The sequence below is a fragment of the Lynx rufus genome, unplaced genomic scaffold (genome assembly GCF_022079265.1).
Source record: "Lynx rufus isolate CCGP_SWC_20201006 ecotype Redwood Valley unplaced genomic scaffold, mLynRuf1.p SCAF_1, whole genome shotgun sequence".
Taxonomy (NCBI): domain Eukaryota; kingdom Metazoa; phylum Chordata; class Mammalia; order Carnivora; family Felidae; genus Lynx; species Lynx rufus.
In genome coordinates, this window is record NW_025814823.1 from 109,739,236 (window position 1) to 109,760,168 (window position 20,933).

General features: G+C 38.5%; 1 protein-coding gene across 3 annotated transcripts in view; it reads right to left on the reverse strand.

Annotated features, from left to right (window-relative positions):
* Positions 1-20,933, reverse strand: part of AFF4 (ALF transcription elongation factor 4) — a 99,257-nt gene that overhangs the window by 7,109 nt on the left and 71,215 nt on the right. The window contains exons 8-20 of one of the 3 annotated variants that reach the window (XM_047084523.1): positions 19,975-20,029; positions 19,500-19,537; positions 18,695-18,857; positions 17,172-18,089; positions 12,381-12,493; positions 11,563-11,803; positions 6,625-6,719; positions 6,134-6,197; positions 5,880-6,016; positions 5,548-5,619; positions 4,086-4,179; positions 3,234-3,277; positions 1,818-2,038 (exon numbers count right to left, since the gene is read on the reverse strand). In XM_047084523.1, the coding sequence (XP_046940479.1) occupies positions 1,818-2,038; positions 3,234-3,277; positions 4,086-4,179; positions 5,548-5,619; positions 5,880-6,016; positions 6,134-6,197; positions 6,625-6,719; positions 11,563-11,803; positions 12,381-12,493; positions 17,172-18,089; positions 18,695-18,857; positions 19,500-19,537; positions 19,975-20,029 (2,255 nt within the window). Of the gene's footprint in view, positions 1-1,817; positions 2,039-3,233; positions 3,278-4,085; positions 4,180-5,547; positions 5,620-5,879; positions 6,017-6,133; positions 6,198-6,624; positions 6,720-11,562; positions 11,804-12,380; positions 12,494-17,171; positions 18,090-18,694; positions 18,858-19,499; positions 19,538-19,974; positions 20,030-20,933 lie in introns of those variants that run through there. The other 2 variants (XM_047084532.1, XM_047084538.1) reach the window with 2 other exon arrangements.

The window sequence follows — 20,933 nt, forward strand, 5'->3', positions numbered from 1 at the left end:
AAATAATGAACTTGAATCTAATCAAGTCTCAAGATGTAACTAATCAGTATGAAGGAAATATGGGGGACAGAGGAGCAAGCTAAATGATACCATGAGGAAGGAATCAGTCAAATCCAGAATATGTGTCATTTTGTCTTCAACATAAATGGCACAGTGCCCCACCTCCAAAAACACCAAAAAATAGAGGAGGGAGACTGATCAATGGGTGTGTGGACTCTGTTGGAAACAAATCGAGCTGTCTTTAAAAAAAAAACCCAAAACCCGCATATTTGCAACAAAAGGGAAACTGGATGGTAGACTAGGTATTAGGTGACAGAAAGGAAGTACTATTGATTTTGATGACTGGGTTAAAGTGATCACGGTGATCATGTTTTTGAAAAGTCCTTATCACTCAAGGATGCATATACCAAAGTATGTTGGGGTGAAATGTTATAATATCTGTTGTTTGCTTTAAAATACTCCAGGGGCAAAGAAAAGCAGGAGTCAGAAAGAGATGGAGTAAGATTAGCAAAATACTGTATTGGTAAAGCTGAAGTTGAGTGCAAGGTGCACAGGGGTTCATTATATCATCCTCTTTCCTTTAGTCAATATTTGAAAAGTACCAAGCAAAAAAGTAAAAATGAAAGAAGAGGATTTAAAAAAGGAAAAATGAAGCTGGAAAACTGTTATCAGAGAGAAAAAATGTAAAGTAAAGCAGGAGTGACTTAATAAGAATTTTGGCTTTGTAACCTTTCCTGAGCAACACTGACAGTATTTAAAATTTTAAGAAAAAATTGGATTTTAAGAAACACAACTTCATGTTTGATGCTGGGGTTCCTCTTCTACCTTTCTCTTCCCATTATCCCTCTTTAGGGATAGGAATCGTTCATCTTCATCTGATTACCTGTTTATATAATAAATATTTAAATGCACTGTGACAGAAAGACACTTGACTGACTGATGGGAGTGTTGGTCTACAAAGGATCTACCTGAATAGTTGCCACACGTGCCATATTTGCTAATAAAAGCTATGAAAATATTATGGTGTTTATATAGTACTTTTCCCTAGTATTTTATTATTATTTCTTAAATTTAAAATCCAGTATAGTTAACATACACTGTTATATTAATTTCAGGGTACAATATGGTGATTCTTCCCTAGGACCTTTAAGTATGTTATAATTCTCAATGTTCTTAGTTTGGGACATAACAAAAATAAGGTACAAAGTCTCAAATAACCTAAAACTGAATAATGCTAGAAAATAATTTATTTTATAGTCTCTTTTACCATGTAAGTTTTTCAATAGACCTAAAAATCCAGTATGAATGTGTTTTTTTTTTAAGTTTTATTTATTTTTCTTTTAGTAATTTCTACACCCAACACAGGGCTCAAACTCATGACCCTGAAGACCAAGAATCGCATGCTCCTGTGACTGGGCCAGCCACGAGCTGCCAAATGTGCTTTCTTACATATTAACTATCTCCTGTGTACAAAATGTCTGCATGTAATCCTACGCCTAAGTCAAACTTACTGTCACCCATCCTAACAGCATATATTTTTATTACTTTTATAACTGGCGCTGTCCTTAATGTGCCAAAACAAAGGCCTATTTGTCTTAGACCAAAAACTGTGTTTAGTTTAGTCTGTGTCACCAGTACAGTGAAAGGTATTTTTTCACCAAATTCAGTACATTCAGTATGATTGGTAAGCAATGGTCATTATCATCAACTCTCGATTGCATAATAAACTAAATGCGGATCAGACACTTATTTAACTGGATCATAAAAGCTCTTTTTGACAATTTCAACCTTCAAAGTCTCTCCATTGACCTTCCTACCTTTTTGCTCTTTGGAAAGCTGCTCGGCTTGGTCCCAAATTTCGGTGGCATAGAGGAAGTTGGACGTAACCTGAACATAGCTGGCTGCCATCTGGTGGATCCTCTGTGGAATGGTCACCGAAGAACCACTTGCTGAAGCACTACTGGCCCCAGAAGAATAATTTCCTGAATTGCCTGGCGACAGCTTTGGAGATACAGGGGAAGGCATCCCAACAGCTTTGCTACACACAGAGAAACAGGAAACTTATTCGTATGAATATGGTGAATGTGATGAAACCAATGTTCTACTGGCTCTTCTTCCATGAAAGCTTTTAAAATTTAAAGATTCTTTTAAACTAGAAGAGTTCCCAGAGAAGTACAATTCCTTCTAAGTAAGTACTTAGCTCACTAAAGCCCATGGTGAATCATCCTATCTAGACTCTTTGTTTTAATAAATGTAATAAATAATAAGTCCCACCTTTTGATGGAAAAGAAGGGAGGAGTTCACACACCTTGTTAGTAGCACTTCAAAGACTTAGAAGTTAGATCACCTCACTCCCAGCTCAACACACTTTCCATCTATTCTGGCACGTAATAGGTACTTTTCTAGTTGTTTTATAGAAAGTTGGGTGGAATTTGCAATTTAACACAAGAAAATTGTGGTAGTAGATAGGAACATCTTATTTTGAACTCCATTTCAGGTATTTTCCTAGTTTAAACAAGTTATTCAAAGCTGACAAAGAGGTACAGATTTCTCAACCAACTGCAATTATTTCAAGCTTCCTGTCAATTAAATCTTTCTCAGGAAACACATGTTGAACTCTGACAGGTACATTTCAGCAGTACTAAAATTTGTGGAAATGCCAAAGACTGTTTAAAAAAAAAAGGAAAATCAAACAAAAGTTGGGGGGGGGAAGCTATTTGTTAAGAATATTTTTATCTTCACTTTTAGCACTAGAAATTTGATTAAGAAAATACACAAGGGCAAAGACAGAAAGTCAGTTAAGATAAAAATAATAACTAAGTAAACTTACACACAAAAAAAGCTTTCATGGCAATTTGCCTCCTTTTGGTGGGGGTGACACAGGAAGGGAGGAAAAGCCACAATAATCCCATCGTGATAAAAACCCAAGTAGGTGTGGAAATTAAACTATGAGAAGGACTGAGGTGCTATTAAAAAAACTCAAGATTTCTCCAGGTGAAATACCCCCTTCTCTACTCTTTCTAAGATTATGCTCATTATCATATTTTCAACTTAGTAAAAATAAACAGAAAAATGAAAACTTTAAAAAATACTTTATTAGAAATAGTTGTAATTTTTAAAGAATTGTCATCTTTCCATTTTTGGAAATTAGACCTTACCACCCATTCCACTTTTACAAACAAAAATAAATAATTGTGTCACAAAAAATACTTTATAGAATAAAATTTACCTACCTTCCCAAGCCAGGTGATGGTGCTTGAGAATTATTGTAAGAATTCTGTGGAAAAAATAAAATGTATTTAATTAAAAAAAAAAAACAAAACACACAACTTCTGAAGTACTACAGATATTCAAAAGCACTGGGCCAGAACTGACCTTAAGAATCTTTACAAATTTAAGAACCTAAAATGTAAGAGCAAGAGAGAGAATGTACGTGTGTGTAAATGTGCAACAGAAAGACAATACTTAGGTGAGAGCTGGGGGTTCTGAAAGACTTAGAGAGAATACTCAGAGAAGAGGGGTAGTCATACTATATGCAAAGGCTGCATGAAAGTGAATGGATGTAACCCACAGTTTCTCTGGAGCAGAGGTTTAGATAAGGAATGAGAAAGAGACCTCGATGACTTTGAGGTCAGGGTAAGAAGCTTGGACCTGACCTTGAAAGCAACAGTAAGCTACTGAAGGGTTCCAACTCAGAACCAGGGCAGGATTTTAAGAAGATTTATGTGGTGCTGGCAGGAAAAAACATAGACAGTTTAGGAAACAAATGTAACAGTGTAAGGAGGGGTGGCAGTAAAACAGAATACCATTTGCAATGTATAAATTAGGTTTCATTATAAAAAGAGGCTACATCCCCTGAACTATTAGTAAGTGCTATTGCATATGGCTACATAGGTTCTACAATCAGATATATGTAGATTTAAAAACTTTTTAAGAAATCTCAAACCTATTTGAAAGTTCACTGACAGTAAGTAGCTCTACCCTTGCTGTGGCAGGCAAGACATGAAGGCACTTTTGGGGTTGGGATAGGAGACTTTACAAATTTTGTGTCCTAGAACATGGACCATCCTCTTTTTCACACTTACCTTCAGGTGCTCTGTCAGTGTCTTTGAGTACTTCAGAGCATTTTCCTTCTTCAGTTTGAACAGCCTCAGGTACAGCAAAGACTGGCATCGCAGGCTGGCCAATGGAAAAGGGCAGCTTATTTACCAGCACAGCAGACTCTGGCTATATCTGCACAGACAACTTTTGTATCGTGCAAGAGCGCAGGACTGGCTAATGTGAACAGACCATGGCATAAGTGTCAACGACACTAACCCTGAGGCAAAACTGGAAGATGCGCTCTTTATGGTACACACCTCAAGGAGGGGAAGAGACTGAGGACTAGTCTCCTGTTTGCTGACATTCAAAAATCAAAACCTCACCCGTGAGACACCAATTGTCATTGCAACACATGCATTAAAAAAATCACTGAGGAGCAGAATCTCTAGATCAAATTATAAATATCTCATACTAAACAACAAAAACCAGGGAACTCCACCATGCATAGTACAATTCTGCTGCAACGCAGGTAAGCCTTACTATGGCTGACCAAAAGCCCTGCATGGTCACCAATGCCTACCGCTCTAGTCACTTTCACTTCTCACTGGTCTTTTTAGTTCCTTGATAGTTTCCTGTTTCCTTCCACCACACACCTCTTGCACATGTCCCCTCTACCTGAAGATAACGTGTCCCTACACCCTATTCTCTTAAATATACTTTTCTTTCCAAGTACTGAATTCATATACTTGTGTGATTATTTAATTTCCGTCTCCTGACACTAGACACCAGACTCCATGACAAAGACTGTGCCACTTTATCCACACTACATTCCTAGCTATTAAGCCCAGTGCCAGGTAAAGTAAATGCTTTTATTTTATTTTATTTTTTTTTTAAATTTTTTTTTTCAACGTTTATTTATTTTTGGGACAGAGAGAGACAGAGCATGAACGGGGGAGGGGCAGAGAGAGAGGGAGACACAGAATCGGAAACAGGCTCCAGGCTCCGAGCCATCAGCCCAGAGCCTGACGCGGGGCTCGAACTCACGGACCGCGAGATCGTGACCTGGCTGAAGTCGGACGCTTAACCGACTGCGCCACCCAGGCGCCCCGTAAATGCTTTTAACAAACAAATTGGTAATACCTCCCTGGGAGCAAGCCAACAAGCCACATTCTTTATTCTGAGCAAGCTAAACATTTGCTCCCTAAGGAAAGGTATATGATATGTTGAGTAACAAGAGGGGATACCAAAAGAAGCGCCTGGAAAAGGGACGATGTGAGACAAGGAGAGTTCTACTCTACCAAGGATTTGCCAGGAGGGCAATGGATCAGAGACTGACAACAAGTTAAATCTTTCCGTAGGGATTTTGAGTTATTTTCTACTTTACCCATTGAGATTTATGAGTGGGTTACAAAAGGTCGATTCAAGGATAACTTTCCGAAGGGCATAACAGCATAATTTGTTCTGGAACCGCCTGTCATCTAGCAGAGGCTGGAACCCAACACCTACCAAAGTACTGTGAGCCTTTTATCTGCAGCTGTAGCATCAGGTGCCAAGTAATTCTTTAGCTTCATAGTGTACCTGTGAGTTAAAACAACAAACAGATGACACAAAACATAATATTCCCCTTTATCTAATGACTTCCTTGGTCCTCAGAACATTAGAACCCAACTTCAATAAAGGCAAAAATACCCCCTGAAGTATCTAATTCTCTGTATCCAAGAACAATAAAGGATTAAGCATCCTCTTTAGCTTTACTGTATACAGCTACATCAGCCCCTTCCAAGATGAACCAAAGAAATACTATTGCCAATGACGTGGCAGCAAATTTTCCCACTTACTTGATGAGCTCCACTGTCTCTGAATACATAGGGAATGGGGATTTGGATTCCTGAGCATTTTTCTCTAATGCATTCCCACATTCAATGAAAGATACCACAGCATCAAGATAGTATACAGCTTTCTCAAACCTATCAGACTGAAGAAAGGAGAATAAAGGTAATGAGAAATACACTGATGTACTATGAGAGCAAACCACAAATGAAGATTTAAGTTAATTTGATTAACTTAAATAAATGTGAGAATGTTTACATACCAATGCATCTGCATTGTGCTTCAGCTTTTTTGCTTCCTGTAAATAATGGTCTGCTGAATAATTTCTGCAATGTAAATTTTTATAGTAAATGAAACAGTAAATATTTTTGTAAGATAATACTTTCCATTTTAGTCTCTAGCATCCCTCAGTTTTCATGTCCCCAAGTAAAGAACATGACCTACTACTAAACATCCAATTCAGGTTTTTCTGACGAATGCTTTTCTTGGGTTAGGAGCATGAATCGTTTCGGCCAACTCATGGCAGATTTTCTACTTAGGGAAACAGAAATCAAGCTCCCTAGTATTAGATACTAATTTACCCAAGTTGTTTGAAAGATTCAGAATGAACAGATGCCTTTCGAATCAAAATCTAAATGTTCTGTGGATTACAACACAAGTATGAATTCTTCTGGTCACTGATAGGATTTTAAACAAGTTTCTTACACTCTGACTGGAATGATTTCTCCAAAGCATAAGAAACATTTATCTCACCTGTCGTCAAAGGCAAGCTTCGTTCTCCGAGGCTTAGAGGCATCAGGAGTTGGTGTAGAGGAAGGACAGTTAGAAGAGCTATTTGGAGCCTTTTCCTAACCAAAAAAAAAATATAATGTTGAAAAAATACGTATGTTGAAAATTCTGAGGTGATTAAAGTTAAACTGGAAGTATTTCTTGTGCCACTAGTAAAAAGTACAAAAAATTCCACTGCTGTCAGTAATTAATTTCTTTGTTATAATCATTTACAATTTCACAATGTAAAAGTCCTTTTTAACAGAATGGGTCCACTTTATATAAACAAAAACATTCATTCTAATAGCAAAGTCTACTATTACCAGGCAATGACTGAACTAGACACTTGTTGAAACATAAGGAAGACACAAACCTACTATCAAAATAGTAGTAGTGCTTAAGACAAAATTTACTGATAATTACCGGTCACTGAAAACAGCAATAATATCATCTAACATTTACTATGTGCTTACTACTTACCAGGCACTAAGTACTTAGGCCAGTCATTAAGATTTCAACAACCTTATGGAATGTGTATTGCTACTGGGACAGAATAAAAAGCAGTGTCAAGGAGGGTAACTCACCCAAGTTCAAACAGCTTTCAAGTGGCATTCCCGGAATCCAGATCTGTCACATTTTATTTTATTTATTTTTCAGAGTCTTTTTTTATGTTTATTTCAGTTATATTTTGAGAGAGAGGGAGAGGGAGAGACAGAGTGGTGTGCGTGAGCAGGGGAGGGGCAGAGAGAGGGGGAGACAGAGAATCCCAAGCAGGATCTCTGTACTGTCAGTGCAGAGCCCACAAAGGGCTCGAACTTATGACCCTGAGATCATGAACTGAGCCGAAATCAAGAGTACGATGCTTAAATGACTGAGCCACCAGGCGCCCCTGAAGCAGTCCCATTTTACAAGTCTAGGCTTCTTAACTTTATTCTACCCTCTATCAATATAGCCCTTTATGCGGGGCCTTTGATCCTGTCTTCCCAACTACTTCCCTATACACATTTTTCCATAATAAAACATAATAAGTTAATAAGTAGATAGATAAGTAGATAAATAAGTAGAATTTATCCTACAAATGGATGAATGTTCCAACATTAGTAAACCCAATTAATATATAATTTTACCGCTTGTGCTTAAAAATCTACTGAAAATGAACCATGTAACCTAACCATTTCTTTTTTCTTAAATGATAATAACTTTTCAGTTCTACCCAATACAGCATGCACCTCAAAGAATTAAAATAATCATTATGGTGATGATGATATATGATGATGTATCTCAACTCAAAAAAACCTGGCAGAACTAGAAGAAATAAACAAATCTTGTAAGTTTGTGGAAAAAGGAACAAGAGGACAAAATGACCAAAATATCAACATAAAGAAGGTCTGAAAACAGGATTAATCAATGTGAATTACACAGATTCCTTGTTCACAATATATGCAGAATAGACATTCTTTTCTAGTAAATACAGAACAGTACAAAAATCTACCATATACTATACTCTCATAAAGCAAATCTTTTTTTTTTAATGTTTACATTTTTGAAAGAGAGAGAGCAAGTGCACAAGTAGGACAGGGGCAGAAAGAGAGGGAGAGAGATCTGAGGCAGGCTCCTCCCTAACAGCAGAGAGCCTGAAACAGGGCTCAAACTCACGAACTCTGAGATCATGAATTAAGCTGAAGTCAGACGTTTAGCCAACTGAGCCCCCCGGGCATCCCTCTCATAAAGCAGATCTTAACAAATTTCAAAAGACTGCTACCATGCAGACAATTTTCCAGCCCCAATGCAATTAATGTAGCAACACTAACCAGATGATAATCAGCAAATCTCCATATGTTTGGACATTGATTAATCCACTTTTAAAGAACTCTAGTGTCAAAGATGAAATCACACTGGAAATTAGAAAAAATTTTAAACTGAGTTATAAAATCATTCCATATCTTCTAGGATGCACATATACAGTAGTTAAAGGAAAATATATAGCTTAACTGCTTATGTTAGAGAAAGAAAAAAGGCTTAAACTTAATTTAAAAATTAATGAGCTAAGTTTCCATCTTTAAAAGTCAGTGAACAGAGGGGCACCTGAGTGGCTCAGTTGGTTAAGAGTCTGACTTTGGCTCAGGTTATGATCTCGCAGTCCGTGAGTTCAAGCCCCATGTCAGGCTCTGTGCTGACAGCTCAGAGCCTGGAGCCTGCTTCAGATTCTGTGTCTCCCTCTCTCTCTGCCCCTCCCCCACACATACTCTGTCTGTGTGTGTCTCTCTCTCTCAAAAATAAATATTAAAAAAAAAAAAAAAGTAAACAGAGGGAGCCTGGGTAGCTCAGTCAATAAAGCATCTAACTCTTGGTTTCGGCTCAGGTCTTGATCTCACGGTTCATGAGTTCGAGCCCAGCACTGGGCTCCGAGCTGACAGGGGGAGGAGGGCCTGCTTGGGATTCTCTCTTTCCCTCTCTCTCTCTGCTCCTCTGCTTGTGCTCTCTCTCACAAAATAAATAAACTTAAAAAAAAAAACCCTCAGTAAACAAAACAGCAAAACAAAAAGAAAGGAAATCATAGACTAAAAATTAACAAAATAGAAATAAAAAGTAAACCACAGAGAATCAACAAAAACAAAGGCTCTTTTTTGAAAAGACAAGTAAAACTAATAAGCCTCTGATGACACTAATCAAGGGGAAAAAAAAAAAAGAAATGGCATAGAGAACTAATATCAAGAACAAAAGAGAAATATAAGAGATGTTACAAATACCAAAAGCATAAGAGATTGTAATCAACAACTTTATGCCAACATATTTCAAATATTTGATAACAGGAGCAAATATGTAGAAACACAAAAATTATATGTAATTTTGTTTTTCCATATTATCTATTCTTAAAGTGATAACAAGAAAAAGTACATTTTCTAACTAAATTACAGATTCTTTTTATTAAAAAAATTTTTTTTAATGTTTATTTATTTTTGACATTGAAAGAGAGCACAGACAGAGGAAGGGCATAGAGAGAGGGAGACACAGAATCCAAAGCAGGCTCCAGGCTATGAGTTGTCAGCACAGAGCCCGATGCGGGGCTTGAACCCACGAACCATGAGATCATCACCTGAGCTGAAGTCAGAAGCTTAACCGAGTGAGTACTCCAGATGTGCCTATAGAGTGTTCTTTAATAAACCCATATATAATTGCCTAAATTGGAAATTGCCAAGACTAACATTAACGATTTTAATAACTGTTAAAAATGCCCTAAGGTGTTGGAATCAAAGTGGTCAGGGCCTATATTTTATATTTTGTCACCAACAACAGAATACCAAATAACTACACTTGATCCAACAAATATTTCCTGATTACCCAGTAAGTTAAACAATGGAGAAAACACAAGATAAGATACAAATCCCTGCTTTCAAGGACCTGATAAACCAACAAGGAAGACATAAGAGTTTTTACCTATGAGTAAAAACTTTTGTGAAAAAGCCATATGAGTGGGTGAGCTCACTTAAAGAGTACATTTAAAAAGAGAGAGGTAAGAGGTTTCAAGAAATAAGCATACAGACCTCAAATCCTACAGCTAAAGGATGGAAAATAGAAAAAAGAGCCAGTCAGCAAGTTGACACAGAAGTGGGACGGTGAAGGAGGTCAAGAGGACAGTCAGGTCCCTTAAGGACACTAGGACTTATACTCTAAACCATTACAGAAGGGTGTCCAACTGCGGAAAAAGCCTTCTGTATATCTCAATTTCAGATGTTGTTCACAATTAAAATTACCTCAATTTCAAAGACTTAACTACTACATTTAATAAGCATGAGTAACTACTTTTAATGCAATTTTTTCAACTCTCAAACCTTTGCCTACTCAAGTCACAAACAACAATCCAGTGAACTATATTCTTAAAAATCTATGTATTTGGGGGCGCCTGGGTGGCTTAGTCGGTTGAGCATCCTACTTCAGCTCAGGTCATGATCTCGCAGTTCGTGAGTTCGAGCCCTGCATCGGGCTCTGTGCTGATAGCTCAGAGCCTGGAGTCTGCTTTGGATTCTGTGTCTTCCACTCTCTCTGCCCCTCCCCTGCTCACACTCTGTTTCTCTCTCTCTCAAGAATAAATAAACATTAAGAAAAAAAATCAAGGTATTTTCTTAATTTTGTCAGAGTTTGCTCCCAATCAAAACAGTTCAGAAAGTAATGCAAATAACCTCGTAAAAAAACTGAGGGTAAGATTCTAATAAGGTATAGCCTTGAGAAAGCTTCTATGACCCAATTCTCCATCCATGAATATTAAGAATATTCCCCTATTGGGCACCTGGGTGACTCAGTCGGTTAAGCATCTGACTCTGCTCAGGTCAAGATCTCATGGTTCGTGGGTCTGGGCCCCCACTGTCAGTGCAGAGCCTCTTTGGGATTCTCTCTCTGCACCTCCCCCACTTGCACTTACTCTCTCTCTCTCAAAATAAACTTAAAAAAAAAAAAAGCCCTATGTTATGATCATGCTCTAGGAATAGTTCCAATGCTATTTACCTAAAGAATTTCCTTCATGAATCAAAGCCAAATTAGTTGCCTTATCACTTTATGTAATATAACTTGCTTGTAAAATCTAATTCTAAAAAATCCAAAGCCAATTACAAACTATACACAATCGATCATAGCAAATGGAGTGATTTATAATTAGATCATAATCAGCTACTTTCTTCCAAAACCAACTTTTCCAATTAAGCGTTTGTCTTAATTAATATGCATGTTGGCAGGTGACTTATTGCTTTCACGGTCTGAGATCACTGCATACGTTCATTATCAAGATTATGACATTTTGAAATGAAAACACATAGGCCTACAAGTTTAAGGAGAAGTTTACAAGATTTTCAAAGTACAATGTCACCTTGGAGAATTCCTATGGCAATGGGATTGGTTTCCAAAAGGCTCAGGCCTCTAGTGGCTTACCTTGACCTCCTTAGAGCTACTGGAAGTCTTCCCTTCAGTCTTCTTCTGCTTTGATGTGGAGGAACTGTTTTTGCTGCTGCCACTATTCTCCTTGTTGCTGTTATTACTTGACTTTAAAGAAGATGACTGACTAATAGTCCTCTTCCGAGAGCCATGCTCTGTTTTTGGATCTTTTGAAGGAACGGGTCCAGCAGGAGAAGGCAACAAATCCTTTTCTTTTGCAGCATTTTGCTTAGTTGACCTGCCAAACCAAACAAATGCCCTTATTTCTCCACAGTCATGTAGCTATGATGGATTTTTTTCTATTTCTCTCTGCTTTCAAGACAAATTTATTTTTCCCTGAGTTAATTAAAACACATGATTTCTATAAAACAAAATAAAAGTGTACATTTCATGAGGACAGGCCACCTCATGTGTTTTCCACCCTCTGGTTGTACACCCAGCGCTTAAATCTTGGCCTGCCACACAGCAAGTATTCAATAAATACTGATTACATAAATGAGAAGATGAACGATGAAGATATTAATAAGTTCCTAAGTTAGAAATTGGTCTCTTGCAAGTTACAGTTAAGCTTGTCATTTAGCCAGAAAGTGGTAACACTTTAGTTTAATTCTTAGCCTATATTCAACCCTACTCCACTAAAGAAAGAACAGACTGAATCTTAAAAACTTTCTGACCCAATTAGCTAAAAATAAAATCTCCCACTAGGTGGTATATGTATACATATGCATGGATAGGACATATACTTACTAAAAGGAACATTCTAAGAGCACATCAGGAAGTACACAACAGCAAATAACATGCACATATTAACATACATGTAACATGTTTGGGGGACATACTCTCTGTTGCTGGATGGCTTGTGACCTGCTGAATTCTTGTCCTCTGTTTTGGGTTTCTTGCTGTCATTGGCTCGGTTATCATCTTCATTCTGGATGAAAAATAGGAAAAAAGCAACTACTACATTTGATTTTTATTCACCTAATTTCAGTTTCCAGCACAAGTCACCCTCAAATAGTTCATCCCTGGTAAGTTTCAAAAAGAAAAGAAATAAGAAGTGAAAAAATTCATGTAAGCCATGCTAAATAAACTGAGTTTCAAGGTGGAGAAGTCTCCTATTTAGATAAACAGAGCCCAAATACTGAAATACATTTCCTATAGAGTCTTGAGATGACATCTTTTTATCCTAATGATTTTGCAGGAAGAATGAAATTATAATTGAGATATAACTCACATACAATAAAATCCACTCTTTAAAAGTACACAATTCAATGACTTTTAGTATATTCACAGAAGTGTACAACCTTACCACAAATAATTCTAGAACATTTTCAACATCTCAAAGACCCCTCTACCCTATAGCAGGCATTCCCCCCATTCCCTTCACTCCCAGACTCTAATAATCGCTGATCTATGTATTTCATCTTTATAGATTTGCCTATTGTAGACATTTTATATAAATGGAATCATATATGTGGTCTTTTGTGTCTGCCTCCTGTCACTTAGTATATTTTTAAAGTTCATCCATGCTTTAGCATGTATCAGCACTTCATTTGTTTTCATACCTGAATATACTCCATTGTATGCATATACCACATTTTATCTACCCATTCATCACTTAAGGGCCATCTGAGTTGTCTCCACTTCTTGGCTAATACAAACAATACTCCTGTGAACATTCAAGTATAAATTTGGGGGTAGACATGTTTTCTTTTCTCTTGGGCATATACTTTCTCTTGGGTATATACTCTTGGAATTTTTGGGTCATAAAGTAACACTGGGGTGCATGGGTGGCTCAGCCGATTAAGTATCCGACTTTGGCTTGGGTCATGATCTCACATTTCGTGGGTTCAAGCCCCGCGTCGGGCTCTGTACTGACAGTTCAGAGCCTGGAGTCTGCTTCAGATTCTGTATCTCTCTCTCTCTCTCTCTCTCTCTCTCTCCCCTCCTCCTCCTCCTCTTCTGCTTGCACTGTCTCTCTCTCAAAAATAAATAAACATTAAAAAATTAAAATTAAAAAAAATTAAGTAACACTACCTTTAACTTTTTGAGGAACTGCTGATACTGTGTTCCAAAGTGGCTACACATCATTTTATATTCTCACCAGCACCATATAAAATTCTAACTCCTCCACATCTCTGCCAATACTTGCTACTGTCCATATTTTTTACTATAGCCAAACCTGATGATTTTGAAAGACTCTTTTTGCTAAAACAAAAGTTATTAGCCTATCTAAATTTACCAAAGCTACTTTCCTGAGTGATTGTAAATTTTCTTACTGCTTCAAGTATCAGGGCCCAAGACTGCAAACATTCTACTGTAACAAAGAAATCTGTTCCCTTACACAAAAGATTGAAAGTGGACACATAAAAACACGAGGGGGTGCCTGGGTGGTTCAGTTGGTTAAGTGTCCAACTTTGCCTTGGGTCATGATCTCTTGTTTATGAGTTTGAGCCCCAACGTGTGGCTCTCTGTTGTCAGTGTGGAGCCTGCTTCGTATCCTCTGTCTCTCTCTCTCTCTCTGTCCCTCCTCCCCTGCTCGCACACATGCTCTCTCTCAAAAATAAATGAACATTGGGGCGCCTGGGTGGCGCAGTCGGTTAAGCGTCCGACTTCAGCCAGGTCACGATCTCGCGGTCCGTGAGTTCGAGCCCCGCGTCGGGCTCTGGGCTGATGGCTCGGAGCCTGGAGCCTGTTTCCGATTCTGTGTCTCCCTCTCTCTCTGCCCCTCCCCCGTTCATGCTCTGTCTCTCTCTGTACCAAAAATAAATAAACCTTGAAAAAAAAAAAATTTAAAAAAAAAAAATAAATGAACATTAAAAACAAGACAAAACCAGGGGCATCTGGGTGGGTCAGTCGGTTGAGCAGTCAGCTTCAGCCCAGATCATGATCTCACAGCCTAGGAGTTCGAGCCCCGCATGGGGCTCTGTGTTGATAGCTCAAGAGCCTGGAGCCTGCTTCGCATTCTGTGTCTCCCTCTCTCTGCCCCTCCCACGCTTGCACTGTGTCTCTCTCTATCAAAAATAAATAAACATTAAAAACAAAACAAAACAAAACAGGGGCGCCTGGGTGGCTCAGTCGGTTGAGCGGCCGACTTCGGCTCGGGTCATGATCTCGCGGTCCGTGAGTTCGAGCCCCGTGTCGGGCTCTGTGCTGACAGCTCAGAGCCTGGAGCCTGTTTCAGATTCTGTGTCTCCCTCTCTGATCCTCCCCCGTTCATGCTCTGTCTCTCTCTGTCTCAAAAATAAATAAATGTTAAAAACAAAAATTAAAAAAAAAAACAAAACCAAACAAAAAAACATGAGAAAAATAATCTAAATCCATCATTACTCTTAGCTGGGACTCCTCTCAGTACCATCTGATTTATCTTCAGAAACTACCCCTGACAATTTTACCAAAGTCAGGACACTCAAAAAACCATTACTAAGTTTCCTAACTTGATTCTGATTTTATAAAATCAAAATCTGACTTACAGGTATTGATATAAAAAAACTTGGGGGGCTCCCAGGTGGCTCAGTCAGCATCTGACTTCTGACTTCAGCTCAGGTTATGATCTCAGGGTCATGAGATTGAGCCTCGTGTCGGGCTATGTGCTGAGCATGAAGCCTGCTTTAGACGCTCTCTCCCTCTCTCTGCCCCTCCCCTGCTCTCTTAAAAAAAAACAACAACCAAAAAACCAAAACGTGGGAGGAATATAACATGCCAATGAGATGTGGGGAAGGGGAGGAGTATGGAGAATTTCTTTTAGAAGAAGGGGATTTTGTTGTAAGTTATATATTGTAGAATTTTAAACAAGAGTAAAAAGGACATTACATATTCTATCTCTATATTATATCAAATCTCGTAACATGTAATACTTTTTAAGCATAAAAGGACCATTTTTTAGTTCCATAAGAAGCACCTTAGTCTTCTAAAGAGCAGAGTCCATCATTTATTTATAAGCTCTTATTTCATGTAATTCTATGAATTAAATCCCAAGTCCAGCAATCTGAGGTTGCAGCTCTACAGGGGCAGCAGCCCTAAACTTACTGGTCTAAAAAGCTTCCCTATACTACAATAATGGAAACTCATTAGCTATAGCACTGAAAATAGTAAGCTTCATTTTTCTAGAAATTCATATTTTTATAAATCGTATATTTTTGAAGATTAAAAAAAAGGGTATTATTCTAGTTTGTCCAAATATGTATCATCATCTGCACTTCTGTACTGTGGTTTTAAGAAAAAAAACAGATGAAAAACCTCCAGTTCACTCATTTTAAAAAATGCTTTATTCTTTCTATCCTCTGATGTGAGACTGCCACGGTCAACTGGGATTGGGGTTTTGCTCTGAGTCTACCTGGTAGACTGGGTGGCTCTACCTGAGCCTGGGTGGCTCAGTCAGTTGAGCATCTGACTTTGGCTCAGGTCATGATCTCACTGTGTGTGGGCTCCAGCCCCGTGTGGGGCTTTGTGCTGACAGCTGAGAGCCTGGAACCTACTTCCAATACTGTGTCTCCCTCTCTCTCTGTCCCTCCCTCCCTCTCTCTCTCAAAAATAAATAAACATTCAAAAGAAATTTTTTTAATATAAATCATTAAGATTTTCTTTCCTCTAAAAATGTCTCACTAGACCTGAAAGATCAAGCTGGTTTTTTCCCCCAAAGAATCTGTCTATACTCATAAGTTGTTCAGCTCTTTTCATTATATGTCATTATCCTCCAATCAAAGACATCTGTGAGTTTTCACATTTCCTCAGTTTAAAAAGGCTGACATTATATACTAAGCATCATCTCTAAATCCAAATTATCACAAAAGACTTTAAGGACAAGAGTTGGCCATGTGCCAGCAGATGTGCTTAGTTTTAAACCTGCAGACATGGGTGGTCGAAAAGGAAAAAAAAAGCTGGGGCACAGGTATGTACAGAGGATTGGTGAAATTCTTTAGAATTTGTCCAAAATTGATGAGCCCATTTTTTATCTGGAATTAGTAATTTAAAGAGTGTGACTTGGTCTGGGTATAAGATAGAAGAGAGTGTTACAGAATGTGACAGCCTGGGTGGCTCAGTTGGTTAAGCGTCCAACTTCTGCTCAAGTCATGATCTCGTGGTTTGGGAGTTTGGGCTCTGCTTCGGGCTCTGTGTGGACAGCTCAGAGCCGGGAGCCTGCTTCAGATTCTGTGTCTCCCTCTCTCTCTACCCCTCCCCTGCTCTCTTTCTCTCTCAAATATACATAAACATTTAAAAAAATTTTTTTTAAAGAGAATGTGACAACCTGGAAAATATATATCCCAACTAAAGACATTTAAAATCAAAATTTTAACAATGTTGTGAAGGCCTGTTTGCAATCCCTGCTTCACTCTCATCTATATGCTGGCCAGTACATACTCTGAACAGAAGCACTGGCTCATTTCTTACTTGATCAGAAACTATCCTGCTTCATTAAAGGAGCCAGGCAGAGGCACAGTGGTCCTGAAGGACTGTTCTGTCTGTAGCGTCACTTGGGTCTTGGGCTTCCCCTCTATTTTCTCTCACAGCTATAACTCAACTAGGTATTTTCTGGCTTACCGAGATTTCCACTGCATTTCAGGTTCTGATGTTTAAAAACAAAACAACAACAAAAACCCTTTACAAACCTTATGTTTCCTCTTGCCTTTGTTGGAAACTTTTTCTGAGGCTTGTTTCTGAGCCTCTCTTGTGTGCTTTTCTGGCACATTTTTCTTTTCCCCCTTGGGTGGCTCTGTTTCTTTGTAAGGCTTTCCTGGTATTCTGGTCAAGAGATTCAGGTCAATCTTCACAATAAGTGGATACCTGTCATCAGGCTCACTGAGGGGTGAAAGAAGTTCCTTCTCTTCCATAGGAGAGAACATTCGTTGCCGAAAAAAGCTATCTTCTTCCTCCACTGAGGAGGGTTTCACGGGAGTCCTGTTACTCTCAGGGTACTTAGGAGTTTGTGAGGAAGGAGGAAGGCTCTCGCTTTCATCCGAATCTGAGGATGAGGTATCTGTTTCTATGATTTCCCTTGATTTCTGGGAAGATTTACTCGTTGACTTGTATTTCTTTTTTTCTGCAGAAGGTCGAGGGGAAGATTTGGACTCCTTTTTTATATTGGGTTTCCTTGAGCCTTTGGTGGCTGCTTTGTGTCTGCTGGAAGGCATGCTGGTAGCCATGTCTACAGGGGTTTCACTTTCTATCTTCAGGCCTCCCCGGGGCTCTTCAGCAGCTGCCTTCTCAGCCTTTTTGGGTTGTTTTTTGCCTACAGTTCTCCTCTGTGTTGTACTGTCACTCTGTGCAGGGGACTTCTGCCTCCCGCGCCCACTTTCTGATCCCTTTTGGACAGTCTTGGAGTCTCGTCCAGGAGTAGCAGAACTTGTTTCTTTAGGCCCCCCTGGATCAGTGTAGCTATTCCCAGTGCCCTGTTCTCGGCCTTCCTTTTTATAGCCTTGAGATGAGGGGATGTTACTGTCCACAGAAGAAGCTGGTGACACTTTATGTGGGTTCACTTTATTCAACCAATTATCAAGTTGCCATTTGTTTGTTGGTGGTGGTTCAGGCTGAAAAACAGAAACAAAAATACAATGTCTAAGAGCACAGAGCCATCTGTTTTTCATACTTTTGATTGAACTAAAGCAAAGGGCTGAATATTGACTATCAGAGCTCTCATCACTTGAATGAGGAGATAAGCTTAATGTTACAAATGGCCTTTAAACATTAAAGATTCCTGTCAGGAACCCAACTTCAAAGATAAAATTCCTAATCTAGACCAAACATTTATTCAAGTAACAAGGACACTGAAGTATCGAAGGTTCCTCCAAGATACACAGTTCAATTTCTTAACCTTCTTTCCTTCACTTTTTATATCTCTTTTTTTTTTTTTTTTTGAAAGACAGAGGGCACAAGTGAGCAAGGGGCTGAGAGAGAGGGGGCGGGGGGGGTGGGAGGGAGAGGTTGGGCTCACTCGAAGTGGGGCTGGAGCTTACCTGATACAGGACTTGAACTGAGAAATCCTGAGATCATAATGTGACCTAAAGTCAAATCCTTAATGACTGAGCCACCCAGTGGCCAAATCTAGCCACCTAGATTTGAATCAAGTCTTAAATGGCCATCAACAGAGGCCATGAGAGACCCATGGAAGGTGGTACCCATGTCTCCCTCTCACCTCAGGAGATGCACTCTGGGATGGCTCGTTTGCCTCACTGTCACTGGAACTACTTTCACTCTCAGAGTCAGATCCAGAGCTGCTTTCAGATCCACTGTGGCTGCTAGAATCATCCCTGGAGTTATCTGCTCCTTCACTATTATGGTGTGAAGGTTCAGAGTTACTAAAAGAAAGAAAACATATAAATGAGAAAGTTGGGTTTTTTTCCCACAATGACAACAGGAAAACATCCAAATCTGAAAACCAACTTTATAAAATGTTTACTGTTATACTGTTACAATTCTATGAAGCCAGAACTTTATTTATAAATGAAATAAATACTTCATAAAAAGTTTCTAATATGCTGCTCAGCCACTGGTACTTACCTTTTAGAAACGGTTTTCTTGAGGTATGATTTACATACCACAGAATTCATTCATGTTAAGTTTACAATCTGATGATATTTAGTTAATTTACACGACTGTACAATCACCACCACAGTAATATTTACTGTGTAAGGTCAATTTTTTTTTTAATGTTTATTTATTTTTGAGAGAGACAGAGAGGGAGAGTGTGAGCAGGGGAGGGACAGAGAGAGAGGGAGACACAGAATCTGAAGCAGGCTCCAGGCTCTGAGCTGTCAGCGCAGAGCTGGACACGGGGTTCCAACTCATGAACTGTGAGCCGAGCTCATGACCTGAGCCGAAGTCAGTCGCTTACCTGACTGAGCCACCCAGGTGCCCATGTAAGGTCAATTATTATAACACTACACTTCTATCAGGTAATTCCCACCTCTACAAATAAAACAAAATAAAAGGATGCATACCTTCCTGGTGTACTCCTTGGCATTGTCTTATCACAATCCTAAAAGTAAAACGAGAGGAAATCTGTGAATGAATAAACAACACTCTATCTGCTTAATGTGAACAATATTTGAACTCTTAACAGGAACACTAGCAGTTCTAATGTATGTATCAATGTTTACCTAACATTTAGGACATAATGTTTTTACCTAAAGAATAACTAATTACCAGGCTAAGATGAAAAGATTTGTTAATAGTTCTTGTCAACAATCTTATGCTTCATGAGTAAGTTCTGATCCACCATAACTATTAAAGAAGAGCCAATTAAAAAAAATGGAGATTTAAAGACAGAGCAGAAAAACATTACACTGTCAGAAAGCAGTAAGGAACTTCTTTTAAATAAATGGCTCATAAATATATCATTCAACCATAATTCTTATAGAATACAATGAAAACACAGTGTATAAAACTGGCAAACTCATAAAGCAGTAGACATACCTGCTCCCCATCGCTGTCTTCACTGCTGCTTAGTTTTAAGTCATCTTTTAACATACTAAAGGGAAAATGCAGAAAGAATTAGTATTTTTGTAACAGTTTATCATGGCACACCAGAGTATTAAATATTTACTAATCATTCTAGAAATAATCACTGTGGTAGCCAAAGATTTAATTAAAAAACAAAGAAAAGAACCAGTAAATTTTACTCTGTTTTGGTTCACATCCAGAGTACAAAGTGAGAAAAGTAGGAATTTAACATTTTCACAAGCTCTCACTTTTCCATAAGTAAAATGCATATCCTTCTTTTCTAATTAAATAAACCACATTCTACAACTTCTCTCTACTTGTTTTCTCTATTTTTCTCTAATTACATACACACACACTCATCATATTAAATCAAATTACCATACTCATACTCAACAGTCCACTAGAGAGATATAACTCCTAAAAAGAAGGAAGATAAAATGAAAATATCACCAATTCTCTTTCACTGTCCCTCATGTATCACAAAAAGATTCATACAACTAGGTAACTGTGAAAACCAGAACACTAAGTCAAAGTGCTAGTTCATAAATGTCTTGCTATGAAAGAAGAATGCCCTCTGGAAAAGTAACAATTTTGGATAAAAACCTTACCTATAAAATAGAAATGACAGTGTATGAATTAAAAACAAATTCCAGGGGGCGCCTGGGTGGCGCAGTCGGTTAAGCGTCCAACTTCAGCCAGGTCACGATCTCGCGGTCCGTGAGTTCGAGCCCTGCGTCAGGCTCTGGGCTGATGGCTCAGAGCCTGGAGCCTGGAGCCTGTTTCCGATTCTGTGTCTCCCTCTCTCTCTGCCCCTCCCCCGTTCATGCTCTGTCTCTCTCTGTCCCAAAAATAAATAAACGTTGAAAAAAAAAAATAAAATAAAAAAAAAAAACAAAAACAAATTCCAGGTTCCAAACCCTCCTTCATCAAAA